Raw genomic sequence first — 24,375 nt, 5'->3', positions numbered from 1 at the left:
TACGCAATCTGGGAGTCATCATGGATAGCTCCCTCTCCATGAAACAGCAGGCCAACAAAGTTGTCGGCTTATGCCTCACCATCATCAAATGGCCGAAGAAAATCCTTTGGATGCTGCCCTCCTCCACTCAAAAAACCGTAGTCAATGCCCTCATAACATCACGGCTTGACTACGGCAAGATTCTGTACCTCGGCTCCAACAAAGCGGTAGTCAGTCGGCTGCAGCTTGTCCAAAACTCAGCGGTTAGACTACTGTGCAGAATCCCAAAAAACTTTGGAGTCTCGAGCTACCGCCGTGAGCTCCACTGGCTCAGGGTAGAAAGCAGAATCTGTTTCAAAGCCCTGAACTATATGTTCAGAATCAAAGCAGGCAATGCACCCAAATATCTTTTAGCTCTGGCCCATCCTTACACTCCCAAGCGAAACCTTCGGTCGAAATCAGCCACTAATTTCTGCGTACCAAGATTCAAACTTGCAAGAATGGGAGGCAGATCCTTTGCCCACCTAGGACCATCCCACTGGAACGCACTCCCTCTCTACATTCATAATGAGGAAAACCATGCTAGGTTTAGAAAGCAAGTCAAGACTTGGTTATTCGAACAATAACTTGAATAATCCTGAAATCCCCTGCCACCTTTATGCTGTGTCTCGGCGCCGGGAAACCCTTATTGGGTAGCTGTTGCGCCTTACAAGTTTAAAAAATAAAATAAAAATAAAATAAATAAGAACTGACGTCAGCATGCGGAGGCGGTGTCTAAGTACTCCGACAATGTCATCACGGCGCCCACGACGCCCACGACGCCCACGACGGACGCGGAGCCGCAGACGACGTCTACCGACGCGCAAGGGTACTGCTACGCAAAAATTTCTGGATCCAGTCTGACGCCTGGGGATATTCCAAGGTAAGGAATCTAATACTAACTACTGTTTCTTACAGATATATTGTTACCGAAGGTAACACACTTGTTCTTTGAAACCACTGCATTTTGGAAGTCAAATCATCTGGTGGACTTACCACGGGTAACAATGGATTGTGAGGTGTATAGTCTGATGCATTCCAGAAGCTTATAAGTCTTTGCGCTCATTCCACCAGAGCTATGGTTGCATTTGTTGCTTTCCAGAGGCATATTCTTGTTGCATATATTTTTCAGACCTCTCTGTGGATTACTTTACATGTTTTTTGTTTCTTCAGCATAACGTACTGTAGATCTCTTCTCCTTTTTGGCCATGAAGTTATGTGCAGTCTACTTGTTTGAAGCCTAGTCTGGTATGCTGTTCACCTTCACCTGCCATTTGTGGAGGCTGTTCAATCATTTTATTGAAGTGGAAACCAAGAATAAGTAATAAATATATACCTTAATGGTAAGTTCCGTAGTCTTACAGGCACATGCATCAATTTAGGCTTTTGCGATTCCTTAATTGCGATTATTAAGGAATCACAATTAAGGAATTGCAAAAGCCTATGCATGTAGGAATCGCTATAAAATTAGCGATTCCCAAACATTCCTTAATTGCAACTCGCAAATTGTGAGTCACAATTAAGGAATGCCTTCACATACATTCCTATGGGCCCTCAGGCTAATAGGAATAAATGGGAGACTGCATGCGCAATTTGCAAGTACCAATAGGTACTCGCAAATTGCGCATGCAATTTCAACGGTGTCAAAAGGACACCCTGTTGCACCCCTGAAATTGATCTGTGCAGGGCATGTGTGTGTGTAACCTAAAACTTTGAAAAATGCACTTTAGTGCATTTTTCAAAGTATTTTCAAATTACCATCAAGTACAAATTGATGGTAATTTGCGCCCCCTATCAGTAAAACCGCAATTTGCGATTCCATCATGCATTGCATTTAAGGAATTGCAATTTGCAATTCCTTAAATGCAACTGCAATTTAAGAAATCTCAATAATTTGCGATTCTTTAAATTGCGAGAGGCTGACAGGTTGACGCATTGCAGAAGCCCTTTTTGTGGGCGCATACCGTTGATTTTTGCGGATCACACCCTTTGCACTCTCAAAAATGGGTGATGATGTGCTTCCATACTTCACAGCAGCCTCCCAGTGATGCCTTTGTTAAACATTTGCCAAGCCGTAGACTTGGATAGGGAGTGGGCTGCTATGTTATCGGAGGACATTTGGTCTGCGTCCCTTCAGAAAACTTTTTAGGAAACCGCATCCTTTGGAGAATCTTACAATTGCCTGCAGTACAGGTGTTCCACACCAGTTGGGACGGAGGGAGAACAAGAACTTAGCGTACCGCCATCACAGTGAAGGGAATATGTAAGCCATGGGTTATCTGCTATGGCTATACTGGTACAAATACAGAAGGCTGTCCTTACTGAAGGTCAAGGTCATGGGTTATCTGTTTCATACAAGATCATATTGAATGCAGACAAAGCTGGTAGCGCTTAGCTGTGCATATAGCATATGGCATTGGGTATCTCTAATATATCGAAGTGTATCAGAGAGAAACTAGTACCATGGCATAATGACAGACTTAAACTAATCTGTAGGTTATCTCTGCAGTTAGAGACCTGTAAAAGTGCAGACTGTGATGGTACTATTGTACAAGTTTGTAAATAACATGATTTATTCAATAACACTGTTGCACAAAGGCACATGGGACCCTGTGAATTATTGTACCGCAGTAGCTTGTTGTGCATACCGTACACTATGGTTCGTCTGGGATGTGTAGTACCGTATCATATACAGAATGTCATGACAGCTTGGTACAAGTTATGCCTAGCACAGGATGTGGCCATATAATATCAACATTGATGAACACAGTGCCACAATGCCATGCTTAATATAGGCTGAGGGCAACTTTAAAGTGCAGCAAAGCTGTGTCCCTTTCAGGGCATACCATATGCCATTCACAAAGTGCAGCATGTAATGCATATGCAGAAAATTCCAGTGCCATAACACTGCATATAACTCTGGCCATGATATAGCTTGGTGGATGGAAGTGGGTCTGATGCTGGGCATGGAATAGTAACTTTCCATAGGCCATTTTGCATGACAGAACTTGAAGTGAATTATTTTGAGGACAAGACATAGAGGATTTAAGAGGTACCAGGCTGAATGTAGTGATATCTTTGTGCCTCTGAAGTGAAGGGTAATTCCTATTAGAGATAGTACTGATATCTGTGCTGTAAACAACAATGTCTATTATGTGTCAGAAGCTACATCAATTCTATAACGTGCTGTTCTCTACAATGTTGTATTTAACATCAGATACTGAGATTGTTAAAAAGTGCTACTTTTGTGTTACCTGTATGGTGCCTGGCAGTTTCATTTGAGTTGGTTTCCTTAGATGGAACATGATTTTATATTTTACAAGACATGTTTTTTTAATATCTTGCCTTGTCGTCTTAATCTAGAGGTTTTGAAGACTTACTTTGTTGCAGAATTCTGATAAGATGACTCCTGTTATGAATACCCCTTTTTCTTAATCCTGTCTTTTCTGTGTTCTCCAGCTCTGCTTGTTGCACATTTCTGGCAGTTTGTACCTTGTACTGTCTTTGGCTAACTTACATGCCCTAATGTTGTCTTGAGCTGCAATGTACTTTACGTTCTATGCCTTGCTCTCGCTTAGCCCCCCTGGCTCTTTACGTCTGAGGGGGATCAGGGAGGGTGTTTGTGACTTGAATTGGCACTTAGATGTTAATTCCTAGCTCCTCTTTTAATTAAGCTTTGAATGATGGTTAATTTTACATGATCTTATATAAACGTCCCAGCACGTGGACTCTTACTATTTCAAATCAAATGCAATGCAAAGTGTAAACATGAAACCCCACCTGCATGGAAATATTAGAGCTGGCCAGCACCGCAATTGTTAACAACCTCTATCTCTTTTCTCTCTCTTTCCTTCTTTCCCTTCTTTCTTCATTCTGTTTTGCTTTATACCCCTGTTCCACACATGCGCATATATTTGTATATATATTGCCCTACTCTCCATCCCGACGTAAAATTTGCAATATCTCCTGGGTTACTGAACCTCTCACTCACCAACACCACTGCTGCCTCATCCCTTTATACTATGCGGCAGTTCTGATACTGTCTGCTCCCCCTGTAGTGCCAGGCTTCTGTTGTACAGTTGGGGTGGACTGGAAGTCTCTCACCACCCCGGCTTGCCTTCCTCTCACAACGGATTACTTCCCAGACCGGCAGAGCTTGCAGAACGATTACACCGAGGGATGCTACGATCTTGTCCCAGAGGCTGACATGGACAGGTAAGCTTGGCTACAGAATACTGGGTGAAAGCAGTGTTGTTTTGAGGGTTGGCACTGTCTCTCCAATTTGAAAAACAACTTGTAGTTTCGGTGGTGTTCTGTAGAAGAAGGTGAGCATCTCTCCTCTGCACTCTACCAATCAATACCCCCATGGTCTTTGTTTATGGTGGATAACAGCAATGATTGAAGTGATGAAAGTTACCTTGCAACAATGGAAAGCCACTTACTCAGGACCTGTTGCACTATTTTTGAACATATGGACCATGACAGGCAGTTAGGATTCATTGGTCCATCTGTTCATGCCAGCAGCCCGGCATACTGTAACACCTTCATTTCCACAGTCTCCAGATCCAGTGTGGTTTATGAACTTTGATCACTCTTCTTCATCTGCTATCTCCAGTGAGATTCGACCCTTTTAAACCATTTGGGCATGTAGCACTAGGTCTTCTTTCAGAATTGCTATTTGCTTTGAAGACAGGGGCTTCTTATGCCAAGTATCTTGAAAGTTATTACACTCTTCTTCACATATAGTCTAGATATTTTCTGTTTTCTTCCTTGTCAGGATTTGAAACTTTCAGTTGTTAGAAATTCTCTATATGTTGTCAGCTATGCCCCCGTCAGGTAACAGCTCATTCCCCTAGCAAATACAAAGCTCTTAACAATTTCCTAATTGTTTTCAGCTGTAGGATCATGACCAATGTTCTATGTTTTAAATAAGTGTTTGATGGTGGCTCCAATAACTATTTGCACCAGTAATTTATGCTGCCGTTTCCCTTTTGCTGTTTCATTTATACAAAAATGCCACTGAGTGATTGACAGAATATTAAGACTTTTATTGTCCCTCATGGATATGTCACTCGTATTTAAATTCCTAGCAAGTAGGTCCTTGTGTCCCACAGGTCAAACATGTGGGCCATAATGCAGTACTGGTAGCTACTACAGCAGTATACTCACATAGCAAACATTGGAGGTTTTGATTTTAACACGCTCTTATTAGATGGTTTTGAACCTCAGTTCTGTCTCATGATATTTACATTTTTTGTCCATGAGCGTATGCTGATGTTTCTGTATTTTGATAAGTTAACCTGTGGCATTTCTTTGCTTTTCGTAGACATGGCTTTTGATGTCTAAAAAATATTAAGCAAATTCTCTTACCTTCTTGAGCACAAACCATTGTACCTTGGATTGCACATTGTGCATTAAAATGTTGAAATAATTAGATTCCCTGCTAATCAAGCACACAGCTTTATTCTGGACTCCTATAGACACTTACAGCTGATGTATCAAATTTTTCCCCACCCTGCAATCACCTTGCCTATTTCACATAGGGTTTCTAAACAATTGAAAAAGTGGGGCAGTATTATACCATGCAGGTTCTTTTGAAGCCCTCTTCTGCCTTTCACCATATGCATTAATACACTGATCATGGTGTTGAGGAACAACCTAGGGATATTTATCCAAATACATAATAAAAGCCTTTATTTTCTTCAGTGAACTCAATAAGTTAGGAAACTGCACTTGATTCATTCCTTGTATAGGTTATTCTGATCTCAATATAATAAAACCTTAATACAGTTCAGTTCAATCAACCAATTAAAGCTCTGTTAATGAGACAATAAACATTTTATTTTACTAAATCTGGGTTAACACATTTCAATCACATGTAACTTGTAGCAGTCCTGGAAATTGAAATTTATGAACCACAAGTGAAAATACTTTACAGTGTGCTCAGAGCTATGTTGGCTTCATACAACTCTCCAAACACGTTTGATTGCCAGATTACTACATGTAATCAGGGACTCCATATTCCAATTCAGTGTTTCCTTCTGAACATCACTGAAAACATAGAAAACTTTGGTGTAATTCATTCATCCTTTGAGAAACAGGACAACTACCTCCAAGAATATTGTTAATTATTAAATAAATACCCAGTACCGTAACACAATGTTGCTAGAGACATGGAGCCATCTTGCAAACTTTACAGACCTGCCAGTCATCAGAGGATTGATCCTAATGTGTATGTAAAGATGTATCCAACGCAGGAAATACGTTGGTAAATCTTTATTGGTGGTAGAAGAGAAACAGACCTCCAGCTTCTTCTCCAGCTCCACTGTTTATTAACTTACTTCAAGTAACAACATTCCAATCACCTAGCAACACTTTATCATTCCATTAAGAATAAATCCCCACATATCTCCCCCCTTACACAGAACACTAAGGAAACAATATAAATGAACAAAATAGTATGTTAACAATGAAAATCCAATAAATGGTAAAAGGAGCCTGACCTTTTTTTAGGGAGCCTGGCATTTTGAAACATTGACACAACTCCAAGCAGATCCATCTGTTAAGATAAGAACATTTCTCTTAACACTTTTTACTTGCATAGGTTGAGAAAACGTACTCTCTCCTTTTATGGCAATTCCTCCTCTTTTAACGACAACCCAGTCACCCTCCTTTATATCTGATTCTTTTACTCTCATTCTCAAGTTATAATGACTTGTGGATGCACACTGTTGTTTCTCTACAACATCCTTCACTGCAGCACGATCTACCCATACACACTCCTTATTCTTCAACCAACCTGGAACTTCCTTCACACCTGGTTCACGTCCCTTAAGAGAAACAAGTGGAGAAACTCCTGTTATAGAATGCGGTGTGACTCTATATGACCACACTAACTTCTTGAGCTCTTCAGACCATACCAATCCATTTACTAAAGAGAGTTGAATATTTTCCATTAACAAATGGTTAATTCTCTCAACCAAACCATTGGCTTGCGGGCTAAATAATGCAACTGTCTCATGATTAATTCCCATTTTACATAACAATTCCTTCATTCGTCTACAAACCAACTGAACTCCATTGTCCGACACCAACATCTTCTATATTCCCTCATTTATGAAAACTCTTTCCATGAAACTAATCACTTTTCCAGTTTCAATGCCATCAGTGGACTCCACCACAAACCATTTAGAATGGTAATCCACAAGAACCATCAAAAATTTGCTACAATATCCCAATTTTAAAATGGGACCGAGAAAGTCAATCGCCACCTTTTCCCAGGGACATTCTGGAAATTCCATACAAGCAAGGGGAAGTTGTCTAACAATCTTAGTTTTTTCACTCCTAGCACATGCGTAGTATTTCTTAACAATTTCGTCAATATCATTGTTCATCCCTGGCCACCAGAATGACTCACAAATTCTTCTCTTGGTCATATTCCTCCCCAAGCGCCCCTCATGCGCTATATCCATTATCTTACTTCTCAGCTTAGTCAGTGGTACCAATCTGTTGCTTCTCCATAATTTACCTTCACTTACGCTCAACTCACCCTCAACATGATAAAACCCTCTGAAACGAACATCATCACAAAATTCCTTAGACCATCCATCTGACACACACTGCATGACCTGACCTATTATCTCATCCTCGTCGCCAATGTAAAGATGTCTCCAACGCAGAAAATAAGTTGGTAAATCTTTATTGTGGTAGAAGAGAAACAGACCTCCAGCTTCTTCTCCAGCTCCACTGTCTATTAACTTACTTCAAGTAACAACATTCCAATCACCTAGCAACAGCTTATCATTCAATTAAGAATAAATCCCCACAGTGTACTAATATAAATTAGAACAAAGTGGCTATCTGCAGTCTGTTGTGATGCAGACTACAGAAGAGGTGTCAAACCTGGAGCTTTGTAAATATGGTACTTATCTGATAGAGACGACTAGCCGCAGATTCTTAAAGTAGAATTCTCCCCAGGCATGAGACTGGTTCTGGAAATATTTTGCCACAGCATCTCTGCGCGCCGGCGGTGGTACCACGTGACTCTGCCCTGACCTCGTCCGCGGACGTCAGTTTCCTTCTTTTCCGGGTGCAACGCGGATCCGGATTGTGTTCCCTTGACCTGTTTTCAGGGCTCTTTTACCGCTGTAACAGAGTGCAATGCCTTCAAGTTTCAATGCGTGTACTTGTACACGTTAGATGTTGGCGACTGACCCCCACCCTATTTGTATGTGGTGTCTGGGCGAGCACCATGATTCTACGGACTGCGACGCTTGTCAGCATCTCAAGCCGAAGTCCCGGCGGGAACGACAGATGAAATTGCTTTCGGGCCATTTGTCTAGACCGGTCACTTCACAGCGTCCGTCCCCGACCTCGGAGGGGTCCAGGAGTCGCAGATTCTCCTGCGACATCGTCCTTCACCCCACGGGCGTCGCTCTTTTGCTGGTAAATCCTGCAGCTTGTCACCGAGTCCCTGTCCTCATTCTGCAGAGGGCGTGGGTTCTTCTCTGGACGTGCGTCCTCACCCTTGGCCCCTCCCTACCCGCCGTTTCCTGGTCTTGGGTTGGCAAGGGCCCAAATGAAGGCCTACGCAGTGGCTCTGCAGGCTTCTTCGGACCCCCCATCTCTTCCTAAGACGTCCACGGATCCCTCGCCATTCGCGGACCTTCCGCGGACTCGCCGTCGGATTCACCCCAAACGCCGACAAGTTTGGCTTCAGGTTTTGGAGGGGTGGTGTCGTCGAGGTGTCGCCCTATGGGGTTCCCCTCTTCAACCCAGAGCGCCCCTGCCTCGCCGCGATACCCTGCGGGGTTCCCTGTGGTGTCGCAGGAGGTCACCAGGACTTACGGTTCATCCTAAAGTCCCCCTCGGTCCTCTGGTCAGGCGGCTGTCTTACCGGAGGCCATGCAGCCTTCACCCACTGAAGAGTTGCTCTCGCCCCCAGGACGCCCTACGGAGGTGAGTGTGGCCTTTGACAGGGCCATTTCCACAGCCACCAGCATTTCGCAAATGTGCAACCCAGTCGCTCCAATCCCAACGGACCACTTGTTGGAGGTTCTCCACCAGGGCTCTGATGGTGGGGAGCCGCTTCTTCCATTTGATGCTTCGCTCCACAACTCTCTTCTGGGGGGCTGGGGGCATCCTGCTATGGGGGATCAGGGGTCTCAGCCGTTCCTCCACCGCCACTGCCCTGCTCCGCACGATCCAGCCTGTCTTTTTTCCCACCCATCTGTGCAGGGCCCTGTCCTGCAGACTGCTTTTCCTTCCTTGCCTTCAGTGTTGCTCCCTCCATCACAGGAGGCCCGGTGGTTGGACTCCTGGGGGCGTAACATTTTCGCGTCCACCAGTGCTGCGTTGCGTGTGCTTAACACACTGGCCAGTGCTAACTATGGCCTCTGGGATTCTGCGGAGTCCCTTCTGTCTCACATCTCCCACGAAGGTGTCCGTGCTGATCTGCGGCACCATGTGGTGGATGGTCGGGAGTTAGCTGTCTTTATTTTCCGTTCGGCCTTGGATGTCTCTGATTTACTCGCCCGCACTATGGCGAGCTCTGTGGCCCTCCGCCGCCATGCTTGGTTGCGGGATAGCGTCTTTCCGGAGATTATTTGGGAGCGTCTTGTTGACCTGCCTTTTGATGGAGTTCTTTTATTTAACACCCACGCGTACTCTGGTATTCAATGACTCCTTGCGGGGCTCCGTCCTCCTCCCCATCCGTAAGCTTTGGCTTGTCGGTCCTCAGGTGTCTTATGGGAGGCGTTTATCCCATCTTTCTCTCTGGGCCTCGTGTTTCGGTTGGCCCGTCTGTGTGCTGTGTGGGGCTTGGAATGCTTTCAGGGTCCTTCAGTTTGTCCCTCTGTACTTTTGGCTGCTGGTTCAGCCCTTCAGCTTTGTGGTGTGTGTTTTATGGCTGTTAGTGAAGCCGTATAGGTCCTCAGGTTGGAGCTTCTGTGTATTTTTTGGCTGATTGGTAAGCTGCCTGCGGTGATACCCACAGGTCTTTTATGTTCTTGACCTCTGCTGCGGGTTTCCCTAGGAGGTGTTCCCCTGTTTTGTTTTGGGGCGTGTCATACCCTAGGTGTGGTACTTGTTGGCTATTGTATAGCTCTGTCCTAAGCTGGGCGGATGTGAATACCTTCTCGGGTTACTCGCGTTTCCTGGCGTCACTGTGTACCGCTTGGTGCGGTCCTTTTTCTTCCGCCTGAGCGCAGCTTGTTATGCTCCAGGTTCTGTCTTGCTCAGTATCCAATGGTGTTTCTATCCTTCTTCTACAGGGCTTGCCTGTCGTACATTTTGGCCTTTGTTCCTGCGGGATATCTGCTTCTGTGCGTTTTGGCTTCCATCTTCAGCTCTGGATCGCCAGACCAACTTTTGTCATGCCGTCTACGGCTTTGTGTCGTGGTATTTCTACCCTGTTGTCCGATCTTTCGGCCTGTTCCTCTGCCTTGTTTTGCAGGGGGGCTGGAACATTTCTGATGTTCTCCTGGGTTCTGGTTGATGGATGTAGGTCTCTACTACATGTTCTTGCTTCCCGGGGGTCGCTGTTCTTGGCACACTACTTCGGAGTACCTACCAGCTGCCTGCTGCGCATGCCTGGTCGTTCTGGTCCTCCTCCATGGGCCTCAGCTGTACTTGTGTGCTCCTGTTCCATGCTCTGCTGGAGCTTTGCGCAACGGTGTCTTCCTTCCCAGGTATGCGCTTCTTGGCCGTGTGGCCGTTTCTACCTTGTCCCCTGGCTAGGGGCTGCTACCTGTTCAGCTTCATTGGATGTGTTCTCCTGAGGCGGGCTCTGCCGCCATTTCCACCTCTTCTCTTTGGATTTTGCGGATGGTTCTTTTCTTCCTTTGGTACTCTCTTGTCGTCTGTCCCTCCGGGTTTTCTGTCGGCCCTTAGCCCCTTGGGTAGGCTTGTGGTATCCTGATCTTCACTTCTCCTTGTTCTTGCTTACTTCTGCTTGGTGGGGACTGGGCCGCCCTTCCTGTCCCAATGACACATCCCCTGTTGGGGCCCTGTGTTCTTCCAAGCTGGTGAGTTTTCTCTCGCAGACCCTCCTCCCCTTTGGGTAAGGCCAGGGTATCTATTATATGTTAAGGAATCTGCAGCTTGTAGTCTCTATCAGATGTACAAGTTACTTACCTTCGGTAACGGTGTATCTGGTAGAGACGATTCTAGCAGCATATTCCTTCACAGCCCGCCCTTCCTCCCCGTTCTGTGAGGAACTTCAGCTTGGTCTTCTGCACTCGCCTCCCTCTGGGTGGTTTTGTCTCCTGCAAGTGCCCTCTTTCACTTCCTCCCTGGCGGGATGCTTCGTTCTGGTTATTTGTTTAATTCCTTCCTTTCTGGTAATGCAACGGTAGGTTCATGTGTACTTCTGCATCTTTCCACCCTGGTTATTCCATTGTGGGGCCTCCTCTTAATCTTCTCCCTTTTTCTTTGCTTGGGGTCTCTTGGCTGTGCCTCAGTCCTTAGCTCTTTACAGGGGATACAACTCTCCTTGATGGTGTTGTCTTGGGGTGATTTGTCGTTCCTCATCTGTCGTTCCTCATCTGTTCCGGACTTGTTGCCCTTCACTGTTATAGATTGTGTTTGCAGACTTTCTGTCGTCTGCTATGATATTTTTCACATGTTTTTCTGCCTCCAGGGAGGATATTGCCTTCGCTTTGCAAGGTTGCTTCTCAGAGCGGTGCTCTGCTCTTTCCCTTCTATGACTTTCAGTACCATAATGCCTCCAAATGGTGCTGTTCCTTAGCTTTCGTTTCTTCCCTTTCATTTTACCTGATGTTTTTGCACACTGTTCCCATATTCTCACAGTTCTGTTTGTGATGGCTCTGCGTTGTGCATGGAAAAGTTCTCAGAAGAAAACTGACGTCAGCGCGCCGGGGTGGGACTTATGTGACCTCGCTGACGTCACCTCCACGGACGACGTCAGGGCAGACTTACTTGGTACCGCCCCCGGAGCGCAGAGATGCTGTGGCAAAATTTTTCCGGATCCAGTCTCACGCCTGGGAATCATTTCTATGTTAAGGAATCTGCGGCTTGAATCGTCTCCACCAGATACACCGTTGCCGAAGGTAAGTAACTTGTACTATTAGCAGCACATCAGCCCTCTCTTTGAACCATATAAGAACATTTTGCCCATGAAAAAAACTGATTATCTGATGAGAGCAACCTGGTTACAGGTACTTTTTATACCAGTGCCTCACCGGCTTCTTAGACAGAGATGGACGGACTGTGTTTCTTTGGATGCTCACTAGTGTAATGCACGTTTTAATTCTGAACTTGGGCAATTCTGTATCAGAAACATTTATCGGTTTCCAGCTCCTCTGAAGACCGAGCGTGTGGAATGGAATACCTTACTGTGGTAAGATGCCTTCAAACACTGACGAGTTTCAATGGTTACCTTTCTTTGTACAGAAATGAGGTGTCCCTAACCACTAGACCTTCCCCATCATGGACGTTTCATTGATATTCTCAAGCACTGAATATTTGCGTTCGATCCGAGCACACTTTTTCACTAGAGAATATTCTCTATTAAACTTAATCAACGTAGTCTATCTGGTTTTAGCCCTCTTTTTAAAAAAAAATAGATAATTCATATTTTATAGAAATTTAAAAGAGCAAATTTAATTTAAAAATGCCTCTAGTCGCTGTGTTGTAAGCCAAAATCCATACAAATGTGGGCAAACAGAATGGCATCAAACTCAAGCCTTGAACCGCCACTTTCTCGCAGCCAGTCAAACTCTGGAGGTGACAGTGCTCCTCTGTGGCAGTTAACTGGTCTGTAGAACAAGACTTTCTGAAGCTATTGCTTTGCCATCATTTGATGTCATTTGCAAAATACTTTATGTATTTATTTTTGTGAAACAAGGTTTTTTAACGTTTTTATCCCAAGTTTGTGTCCCCTTCTTCATTCTTCTGCATCATGCCAGTATTTAAATGCAAATGTTGCTTCTGTGGATTAGACAAATGTAGGGAAGATTTTCAGGCACTTTAAACGTTCTGTCATCCGGACGGTCGGTCTCATGGAGGTTCTCCTCTTTGTCCAAAAATGTTTGTCTGACAGCTAATGCAATTGGACTCAAGCTTAAAGCTAAGCATTGTGTCCTGTAAGGCATTTCAGGGCTTCTTCAGAGATTATGGAGTTTCAGCCCCTTCAAACTATGAAGAGTCTTTTTGCTTCTCCTGACTGATCTGATGGGTGGGTACAGCATCGCAATTGGTGTCACCAATTGCCATTTAAACCCTTTATTCCAATTGAGCTTTTTTCCCAGCATTTTTACCCCATGAACTTCGCGGACCCACATTGAAACCTTACTTGAGACATCTTTTGATATTCACCGATACATCAAGTAATTTAAAGCCTAAGGACTGGAATTGTTGAGTTTGTCTCCAGCTTCCCCAGGCCATTGTCCTGACACTAAAAGCAACCGGTCCTATTCGGAGGAAGCCCAGGTTCATGGTTCTACAGTTAACATTATGCCTTTAGATATTACGGAGTCTCAGCCCCGACTACGAAGGGCATTCTTCCTTCTCCTGACTGGACTGATGGGTTTTCTGGGAGGGGACAGCATCTCAATTAGTGTCACCAATTGCCATCTAAACCCTCCATTTCGATGAAGCTTTTTTCCTTCATTATTTATCCTTTCAACCTCACGGACCACATTGACAAATAATTGAGTCATTTTTTGATGTTCACCTATACATTGAGTACTTCAAAGCCAAAGCACTGAAATTTTTTAGTCTCCAGCTCTCCCGGCCATTGTACTGATAATCAAAGGGACCAGTCCTATACGGAGGAGGTGCAGACTCATTGTCCTACAGTTTACCTTAGGCCAATGGCTTTGCATGTTCTAGCCAACTTCTGCACTGCTGAAATATTTAGGGAAGAAAAGGAGTAGGTCCTATGAAGGACAGTCTTTTAGAAATAACTCTTCCACTGTCTTAGGCAATCACCCAGGAGAGACTATTTTCTTTCCATGCTTCCCTATTCTTGCACAATACCGTACAACCGTAATCAGAGTGAGGATGCACTTAAGTATCTCTCTTTCCACTAATCACCAAGGGCCACGTGTATGACTGCTTCTTTTTACGAGTTCCTAATTACAACTTTTTGTGACTCTCAAATAGAAAGTTGCAAAATGTGATGTACTAATGTGTCTCAGGCACATTTAGCGGTTCCTAATGGGGTCGCAATTGACCTACCTCATCAATATTCCTGAGGTAGGTCGCAATTTGCAACTCATTTGGAATTGCTAACACACAGGGATGGTGGCCTGCTGGGGATAGCAGACTACCATGTTTCTGTTTGCTTTTAAATAAAGCAACTTTTTTTTAAAATGCGTTTTCCTTAAAGGAGACAGGATACATTTAAAAAAGAAAAATGAAACATTTCAGTTTAATTTTTTAAGAGTAGGCAGTGGTCCGTGGGACCCCCAATTTTTACAGGCAACACCAGGCCTCTTTATTCTCACAACAGATGCCCCAGGCCTGTGGAGGTCAGTGATGGGATTTGCTCATACACCATGCAGGTCACTGGGGATAGCGATCATCCTACATCCTCAAGCTTGCAGCATCGGCCTCCAAGCTGCTTTAGCTTGCGGTTAGTGACACTCTGAATGAGGCCAACACTTTCTCCATAGGTGGTAAAGGATCACTTCTGACATAGGGGTCCTCTAGATTGTTTAAAGGGGCCTTTCAGAGGAGCACCTAGCCATTGTGTAGCAAGAGGTGCAGGCTTGTCAGAGGGGCTGTAGAGAGGGTACCAACCTCGGTAATAAGGACTGGTTGTTGCTTACGCTATTTCCTCATGCCAAACAACAGATTCAAGATGTTCACAATACCCTCAGTTGTGTCTGTCCTGGATCCAGGCGACTGGATGGTAGCTCTGCACCTGCAGGATACATATTTTTATATCCCTGTCCTGCAGTCCCAAAGACATTACCTGCGAATCAAAGCAGGCGTTTCTAGGCAGCCCAGAAGCATGTTCCATTTGCTGTGCTCTCCTTTGGCCTCACCAGTGTCCCTCGGGAGTTCACAAAAGTGATAGCGGTGGTCGGGGCACACCTTCAAAGGTTGGGAATACCGGCCTACCATTACCTCAACTACTGGCTATTGGAGGCCAGTGTTAGACCACTACCGGAAGACTGTGAACCTCCTGACATTTTTGGTGTTCACAGTCTACATGCCAAAGTCGCACCTGACTCATTCCCAGAGCCTCCCTTTCATTGGAGCTATCTTGGATACCGTGCAGTGTAGGGTCTTCCCTCCATCAAATCGAGGCGAGGACATTTGTGCTATGATTGTTATGTTTCAGTGAATGTGGCTAAAAGGCCTCTGGGTCTCTTGCATCCTGCTGGTCGACTATGCCTGGTGATGTATGTGGGCTCTGCAGGGGAACCGGAAGTCTCAGTTACCCCTGCGCAAAGTAAACCTGTCTGGTTCCATCCACGTTTCAGAGGAGGCTACAAAAAATCTGTGACTCAGCCGCAATTCTAGTGGCAGTCACTCACAGCTGACGTTGACAGATGTGTCACTATTGGGGATTGGTAGGTCATGTGGGAGAGGTAGAGATTAGAGGACTGATCTCCTTCAGAAACCCGACTCCACCATAACCTGTTGCAGTTTGCCTGCAATTCGCTTGTCAACGAAGGCCTTCCTAACCGGCCATCAAGGCAGTCTAGTACAGATCCTCGCAAACAACACCACAACCATGTGGTACTGCAACAAGCAGGGTAGGGTGGAGTTGTGGCTTCTGCAGTGAGAGGATCTTCACCTCTGGAGTTTACTTGGACATCAGAGCATTTCCCAGGTCATGAACTACCTGGCGGCATCTTTGTACACTAGGGCAGACAAGCTCAGCTGACTGGGCCTGGTGAATCATGGATGACGGTTATTTCCTAAGGTGGTACAGCAAATCTTTCAAAAATTGGGAAGAACCCTGGCTGGGTCTTTTCACCACTACTGAGGAAGCGCAGTGTCTGTGCTTTTGTGTGCTGGAGTTCCTAAAAAGGCTCTCTTGTAAGATGCAGTCCAGAGTGGAGAATGGGACTCCTATACACCTTTCCGCCTCCACCTCTAGTGCCCTGTGTTCTGAAGATCAACAGCGGCGAGGCCCAAGTGTCTCTGAATTGGACCAGAAGAGTGCGGTATCTGGAGCTTCTGGCATGAGCATCTGTCTCCCGATCAGGCTTCAGCTTTGAAAGGATCTTCTGGCACAGCAGCTGGAAGGGTTCTACAGCTGGGCCTTCACAGTCTATACCTCCATTCGTGGAGATTTAGAAGCAGTAGTTGACTGCTTTTCATTGCTCTCATGAACTTTCAAATGTTATCCTTGCTGCATGGCACTCCTCTACAAAGTCCATTTATGCCTGGTATTGAACCAAATTTGTGACCTGGTCTCATGTCCACAACAGAAACTTGTTACAAGCCATGCTGCTGGATGTTTTGTCTTTGGCCCAGAAAGGACCTGGAATGGGTACTATTAAAAGTTGTTTGTCAGCTCTTTCCGCGTTTGCTGGACCACCTTCCTTTTTCAAATCACCTCTTGTAGTGAGGTTTTTTTACCCTCATGTTTCCCCTTAAACCCTCTGTGATGCCACAGTGGGATCTCAGTTTGGTCCTGACTTTTGTCGTGTATACTCTCTTTGAGCCGATGCACAGCTGCTCATTGCATCTTCAGATGCTGAAGACTATGGTTGTGAGTGATCTTCAGGCCCTCTCTATGCCCTCCTCCACCTTTTTCCCAATCAAACTGGTGTTGAGAACCAAGATTGCCCTTTTGTCAAAAGTAGTGACTCCTTTTCACGTTGGGCAAGCCGTCACCCTCGCAATGTTATTTTCTCCGTCTCACTCTTCAAAAGAAGAGGATAGACTCTATCAGCTGGACCCCTAAAGAGCAGTGAGCTTTTATATTGATCACACGAAGACCATTGGGTGGACAATCAAATTTTTGTGTGGTTTTCTGGGGGCAAAGAAAGGCAAGACAAGCAGAAAAAGACTTTGTCAAGGTGGATAGTCTCTCATCAAGATCTGCTACGCATTGGCCAAAAAGCAGTCCCCAAAAGAAATGAAGGATCATTTCCACCAAGGCCAAGGCTGCTACCATTGCTTTGGCATGCTGAGTAGTTGTTGTCAACATTTGTCAGGCCAAGACTTTCGAGTAGTCAACATTTGTCAGGCCGAGACTTTGGAGTATATACACACACGTTCAGGAAGCACTATTGCCTTAAAAGCCAAGACCAGTAAGAAGGGCTTTTTGCACGTTCAGTTCTGCAGGACGTTTTGGTCTGACCCTATTCCGCAGACCCTCCACCTGAAAAGTACTGCTTTGTGATCTATACTAAAGTTGAGGAATTTGTGTTTGGAAGTATCCATCAGACGAACTAGTTACTTACCTTCTGTAATGCCCTTTCAGGTGGATACAGTATATAACTGTAGATTCCTCACTGCCCTCCCACCTCCCCGATCTTTGGAACATTCTCTTTTTCCATCCAAAATTATCCCAAACATGCGATCTGCATACTGGGACTCCAGGGCACTGACATAGTCGTGAAAGAAACTGGTGTAATGCACATAGGGGTGGTGCTTATTTGTGACTCCATCTTTTCTGGTTGGAACACAGTATGGAACCATGCAGCACCACCGACCAGTGCCAGGAGCACTGCTGTGTTCTGGATCCAATCTGAATATTCTAAAGGTGAGGAATCTGCTGTTCAAGTATCCACCTGAAAGAGCATTACTGAAGGTAAGTAACTTGTTCATCTAATGTTTTAAGAACTCCAAACAGATTTCAAAAGTTGTCCTAACATTGCAGGCAACTTCACATGTTTGTGACCCTATGTGAGGAAATGTGTTTATAGCCTGAACTTCCAGTGATGGCTCACTTTGATTCCTTTTTTTGGTAATTTTTCAGACGGGATGAGGATTCAGTTCAGATGACGGCTCAGCAGGTATTTGAAGAGTTCATCTGCCAGCGACTCATGCAGGGCTATCAGATCATTGTGAACAGCAAAACTCGAACCTCCAGTGTACCTGTTCCACCACCTCTCAGCAGCAGCCCCTTGTACAGCCGTGGTGAGTTTGGTGTTTGTGTCCCTGCAAGACTCTCTTCATTTACACCATCTCACCCAGTGGTGGCTGGTATACCTCTGAAACATGATGCAATAACATCAGTTCTGCTTGTTGCTATCAACCCTGAACCAGTACCATTGATTCACTGATTCACTTATTGCCATATGTGATGGTCAGTACTATTAACTGCTCCCTTGATCATCTTGATGCAAATAGGTCTTGTCTGCCGTAACCGACCAGAGGAGGATGACCAGTACTGGTTAAGCATGGGACGTACATTTCATAAGGTCACTTCAAAGGACAAGATCATCACAGTCACCCGATACCTTCCAAAGTGAGTACCATTGTGCCAACTCTGTAATGTGCCCTCAGTGTATAGGGTTTACATAAACATATCCAGCTTTATTAGTAGTGTGTATGTAGCAGTGAGTTCTGATGTATTTTTGAAGCAGCCAAGTTCATGGCCAGATTCGCATGTAGCTCTGTCCTCCTACCAATGACTGCCCAGTACTCATGTTAGTGGACAGTTAATTTGAAACGTTCTCCCATGTTCTATTTGCTCAGGTACCCCTATGAGTCTGCCCAGATCAACTACATGTACAGCCTGTGTCCCTTACACTCCAATAGTGAGTTTGTTCCGTGTTGGGTCGAGTTTTCACATGAGAGGCTGGAGGATTACAAGTGGAATTACTTGGATCAGTACATCTGTTCGGCTGGCTCTGAGGACTTCAGGTGAGTAGCAGCTCTGGATCTTAATGCAGCATGTTCTAATTGGGTAATGAGGAATTCTTCTTATATGCATGCACACTTGTAGCCATGGTGAGAAGCCTAGTTATAACATATTGTGCCAGAATATTGAAAAGCTGCTGTGATGAGGCTTAAGGATGCCTCAATACTAATACATTAACATAATGGAAAGCTCTTAGGAAAGCTGCATGGATCTCGGAGTAACCGGCTGTTCAAAGGCTTTAATCTACAAGTTAGATAAAATGAGCCGCATTGAGTTGGATGGCTGGAGGGGCGTACTACATTTAAATTGTCCAGGCAACTATTTAATGTACTTTTAGTTTTATTTGGCTGTAATATATGTAGCAGAAACCTCACCACAAAGCTGAACAGAGATTGCGTTTGAGGCGAAATTTTGTAAGGTCATAAAAAGTCCAAAAGTATTTATTACAAGTTACAAGATCAAGGTGGTCAAACGTTTTACCACTGGTCTAGCAGTGTTTTAGCTGAGGGGTCAGAGGGCGGAATGATCCATTGAGAAGAGAGGAGTTCTGAGTTCTTTCCTGTAGATTATCATTGAGGGTGGGTTCAAATGAGAGAGAAGGGGTTTCATAGTTTTTGTTTTCTCCTAAATACGTTTTTGGACTTTCAGAGTTGCAATTGAAGGAGAGATTTTTGGCTAGGAAGACTTGGGTATATGGGGCCTTGTTGATGATAATTAAGCGGAAAGTCACTGAATGTGGCAGCACTGTGATTGAATCTTAGCTTTCTGAAGTTCAAGTTAAAGTGGGCTGCTCTTGGCACTCATCTGTAATTACCCATAATGCACTTCATGTTCCCGGTTAACCAAGTTCTGACGATTTTACGCTAGAAAGCCATGTTTTCAGAGCAGCTCTAAATTCTGTTTGATTATTCGCCTGCTGTAGTGCATCTGAGGGAAAATGGGAAATGGTATCCATTAAGAAATTTGGGTTCTGCTCATGTGAGTTTTTTTTTATTCAACTTTCCCACTGACCTTCAGCTTTAAATTTAGTGGTGCTTTATTCATTGTACTTTGAGTATTCATTTATTAATGCTGACCAGACATGAGAAGGCAATGTAGAATTCTACGTAACATAGCTGAACATATTTGCAACCTTCATGCAGGGCTACATATTGCATGCTGACATGTTTACATGGCTCTGCAGAATTTCACCGGTTAAGAGGTGAGTCAGGCAAGAGAAAGGGATGGTAATTCCATATGAGTTTATAGTCAGTGAGGGTTTTATTTTAAGTTTTTCTGGTTTGTGGGGGGTCGTGGCCAAGATGGCGACGGGAGCGGACGCCTCTTAACATAGCTCCTCAACTGGCCCACCAAATATCCTGCTTCCAGCCCTTGCAAGCTTGCTTATACACCTGCAAACGACGGAGAACTGCCTCCCAAAGGTGCTGTACTGCTTCGTTCGATCGAGCTGCCTGCAATGGATCCCTCGACAATACTGGCGGCGTAGAACGGATGACGCACACGCCGCAGCCTGGCCTTGGAGGCCTGCTGCACGACACCTGGACTCGCGCAGGATCCTAGCCCGCGGTGAGTGCGACTGAGCCAGAGCGAAGTGCGACTTCCGTCTGCTCTTCATGGAGGCCTGATCGTGAAATGAGGAGACACCCGGGGAGCAAAAACATACATCTCCCAGTGGCTGAGTGCAACAGGCACTGACTCTCTAATTGACAGCGCCTCCTCTTGACCATCAGAAACGGGCCCGGCGGGCGACCTTATCGTGTGAGCCTTTCCCCCTCTCTTGAACCTGGGCTCTCCACCAAGCCACTCAACCCATTGCACACTGCCACTGCAAGTGAATAGGGTACAGAGTGTGGGACATTGCGGAAACACCGTGTGGCATCAGCAAATAGGAAAGAATGACCTTCTAAATCGGCCTGTTACATGCTTTACACCCTCAAGCTCAGCAAAAGAAACCATCTGGGAAGGGCTGTATTACCGTGGACTGCCAGGAGGTTGCATGCCCTAGGCGCTGCGGAGCATTTCATACCAGGAGCCCCAGAGTGGACTAACAAGCACCAATATATGCACACCGTGATGCCCTGAACTGATGCCCTAGCAGTGTCTCTGCCCGCCACAGCGCGAGACCTCCACTATATTACGTATTTGCATTTGCCCACTCAGTAGCTCTCACTCCGATGGCTACAACAAATAACAACATACAAAAGGTTCGGCACTGCACCGGATAGGCCCAAAGGGACTTGGACCTTGTGATCCACATGCTTCCCTAGTCTTGGACACTGGTAGTGATCTAACAACTAAGTGAGCACTAACATCTCGCTAGGGAATGCGATCTCCTGTAGCGCCTCCTGTGAATACCTTAACAAGAAAAGAGAGGACACCTTCTTTGAAGGTTGGCGGCACCGCGCTAGGTACTCGGATACACAACACCCTGTTCCCCAACTCTCAGAATGGGTAAAACGAAAGTGGACAAGCAACAATCGCAAACGAGCGGCGTGACGATTCAAACATCCTGCGCCGTGAGCACCGGGCAGACATTGGCAACACAACCCGCGTCCCTTGTAGACCACTCGCATCGGTTTGACGAACTCATGGTGGCAGTCATAGATATTAAATCCAGACACACTGTGTGTCGAATTAAGATTCCTGTGAGAGGACCACAAAAAATTGAAAGATCGAGTGGAAAACTCTGAGTCGGCGATAGCATCTCTTAGGCTCACCGTAACTTCATCAGCAGCTCAGATTAAATTGTTGCAGGAAGAGGTGGAATATCTGAAAAAACGCATTGATGACCAAGAGGGCAGATCCCGCAGGAACAACGTGCGCATAGTGGGTCTACCAGAACGCATAGTAGGGCAAAGCATGGAACTATACCTTGAAACCTGGTTCTCTGAAGGTATCCCTCAAGGCAAGCACTCCAAGTTCTTCCCAAATGAGTGCGCACATAGGGTACCAGGGGGCCCTCCTCATCAGACAATCGCCTTAGGCCGGTGGTTGCCCGCCTATTCAACTACTGATACAAGGACCACATTCTGCAGGTGACACGGCCCGTGGCCCATCACCAATTGAGAACTCTATGGTGCACATATATCCAGACTACACGATGTCAGTGAACAACGTAGATCATCCTTCATGGAAGTCAAACGCTGCCTTTGTGATCAAAAGTAAAATATGCGTTGCAATACCCTGCCATTCTATGCATACAACATAAAGACAGTAACATCATCTGTCACACTCCCGAAGAAGCCTGGAGCTGGATAGAGCAGAACTGCCTAGCACAGGCCCCAAAGGCATTAACAGGAGAACCCCGCCAGCAGTGGAGAAATGAACCTCAACGCGGACATTGAAGCAAAGGCCAAGGACAGCGCACCACGAAAGCCCAGGCAGCAAAGGAGAGAGAGCAAGCCCTCAAATATGCGGAAAAGCACAGCAACATTGTCTCACCCTCGCAGTCTGAATCCGAGATAGATTACACTCCAGAACAGGCATATCATATTCTAGACTCTCAATGCTTGGCAATACTAGGTGGGGGCCCCACACTGATAGCGCAAACCGCAGAAAAACTAGGATGACCATCTACAACCACATGCAGTACACACATTATAATTGAAGGATTTGTCACCACAACCTGCATAAGAGAATCAAACTAGATATGATGAACATTCATAAATTCTATGGACCAGACGAGCAAGCAACACAGTGGCGCCCATGGAGAACATAACTGTACAAGAAGAAGAATCGCCACGTCCCGCACATGATAAGTGACCGATATAGACTCATTAAGGCTCTTTTTGCTTTTATTCCTTTGTCTTCACCTCCTTCTTTGGAATTACGCTCATTGTTTTTCTTTCTTTTCCTCTATTGCTTTTTCAAGTTCATTATGTTCGCATGTCAATGCAGATGGCCTTTTGCCTGTTGGCAAACAGGCCTTTGGTGGGGAGTTCAGTTTATCAATAGTTTACCAGGCCCTGTCCATACCGTAAATTCACATATTACACACATAAAGCGTGATACTAACAATGCAATCATTGGGACCGCAACGTCCGAGGGGAGGGCTAGCAAGTATTACAGCTCATACTTACACAATCCCACCCATTCCCGCAAATCGCTACTAGTTTAATAGATGCCGGGGAGTTGTTTCCAACTACTAACCTGGAATGTGCTGGGTTTAGCTGGATGTGTCAAACGCCTTAAAGTTTATAAATACCGGCATAGCCATAGGATCTTAATTACACTTTTACAAGAGAGTAATTTCACTCACCAAACTCTAAAATCATTGCATAAACGCTGGAAGGGCACAGTTATTGGGACAGTGTACTCTGGCTATGCCAGGGGCACCTTGATATGGGTGGCTCCAGGGATCCCATTGCAGACGCTTCAATAAAGGTAAACTCAGCAATTCTTACTGCATATGGAAAAAAACCTTCACTAACCTCTTTTTTCCCAAATCCCTCACGTTAAAGACTTTCTGGACAGTATTGAGTTTTACCTTCACTTGAAGGGCCCTTCCCTTACATGGACGCTAAATGTGATTTTCTTCACATTAATGTGTTCCTCGATTGAGCCCATTCATAAGGCTACTCTTCAACATTTTTCTCGAAAGACTGCTTTAATAGTGTGAATGTGTCTGCCTGTACGATCAGTAAGAACCAGATCTTCTGTTCGAAGGAACCAGATACAGTTTTCCATAAAAAACATGCTTTGATGAGGAGTCATATGGGTTTCTAACTAAGGAAGTCTTTGATTTCTATGTTAATCAGACAATTGCTCTTCCAACTTTCCTCCAGAATCATCCTCCTCCAGCAGAATGAATTTTACATTCGCTAGAACTTAAAATGGATTCATATTTCTGTTTAGATAGACCAAATTCAGACATAACAGCCATCTGTTTGTTAACTAGTCCAACAAGAATAGGGCTAGCCACATCTTAATAGTTGATTTCCAGGTGGATTGTTTCCTAAATTCTTCTACGCTTCAGTAATGCAAACAAAAATTTGGCGAGTAGACCTAAATGCCCACTCCATGAGAGTAGAGCCGCCACTGCATAATTGTTAAAAAAAAATCTCCACTGTGGACTTCTGTAAGGCAACCAGCTGAAAGTCCTTATACGATTTCACACATTATTGCCATGACACAAAATCCTGAACCGATACCCCAGTGAGCCAAGCCTTTCTGAGGAATCTTTTTGATTAAGTTTCGTATTGTTTTTCTGTTCTTGAGGACATTCCCATAAAACATCGTCGTCAAGGTCCAAATCTTCAGGTAAGTCAAAATGAAAGCAAAAACATAAAAAACCAAGCGGTAAGCATGCCAGTCCTGACACTCTTAGCCTAAGAGGTAGCAAGGATGTCTGGGTGGCCCACATTCTCCCTCCCAGGGATTGTGATGAAGAGCTGATTCAACATCTGATTCTGATTCATTCAGAGTTTCTGTATCTATCGACAGTGTCACAACACGTTGAAGTCTTCAGAGAGGACATGTTTAAAATGTTCGGCACCCTTCTGGCTCCGTCTGTTGCGCCTTTGAGCCCCAGGGATCCGAAGAGGCCTTCAGTTAGTATACAA

The 24,375-nt window shown here is 45.1% G+C and overlaps 1 protein-coding gene across 7 annotated transcripts in view; it reads left to right on the top strand.

Annotated features, from left to right (window-relative positions):
• The window catches only part of DEPDC5 (DEP domain containing 5, GATOR1 subcomplex subunit), a 592,834-nt gene that overhangs the window by 184,543 nt on the left and 383,916 nt on the right, over positions 1-24,375 (top strand). For 5 of the 7 annotated variants that reach the window (XM_086942813.1, XM_086942812.1, XM_086942810.1 and 2 more), the window contains exons 26-29: positions 4,077-4,233; positions 17,927-18,087; positions 18,301-18,418; positions 18,649-18,816. In XM_086942813.1, the coding sequence (XP_086798939.1) occupies positions 4,077-4,233; positions 17,927-18,087; positions 18,301-18,418; positions 18,649-18,816 (604 nt within the window). Of the gene's footprint in view, positions 1-4,049; positions 4,234-17,926; positions 18,088-18,300; positions 18,419-18,648; positions 18,817-24,375 lie in introns of all 7 variants that reach the window. The other 2 variants (XM_086942811.1, XM_086942809.1) reach the window with 1 other exon arrangement.

Source organism: Lissotriton vulgaris, chromosome 11, assembly GCF_964263255.1.
Source record: "Lissotriton vulgaris chromosome 11, aLisVul1.2, whole genome shotgun sequence".
Lineage (NCBI taxonomy): Eukaryota > Metazoa > Chordata > Amphibia > Caudata > Salamandridae > Lissotriton > Lissotriton vulgaris.
Note: the sequence above shows the minus strand (reverse complement) of the source record. Positions and strands in the feature narration are given on the sequence as shown.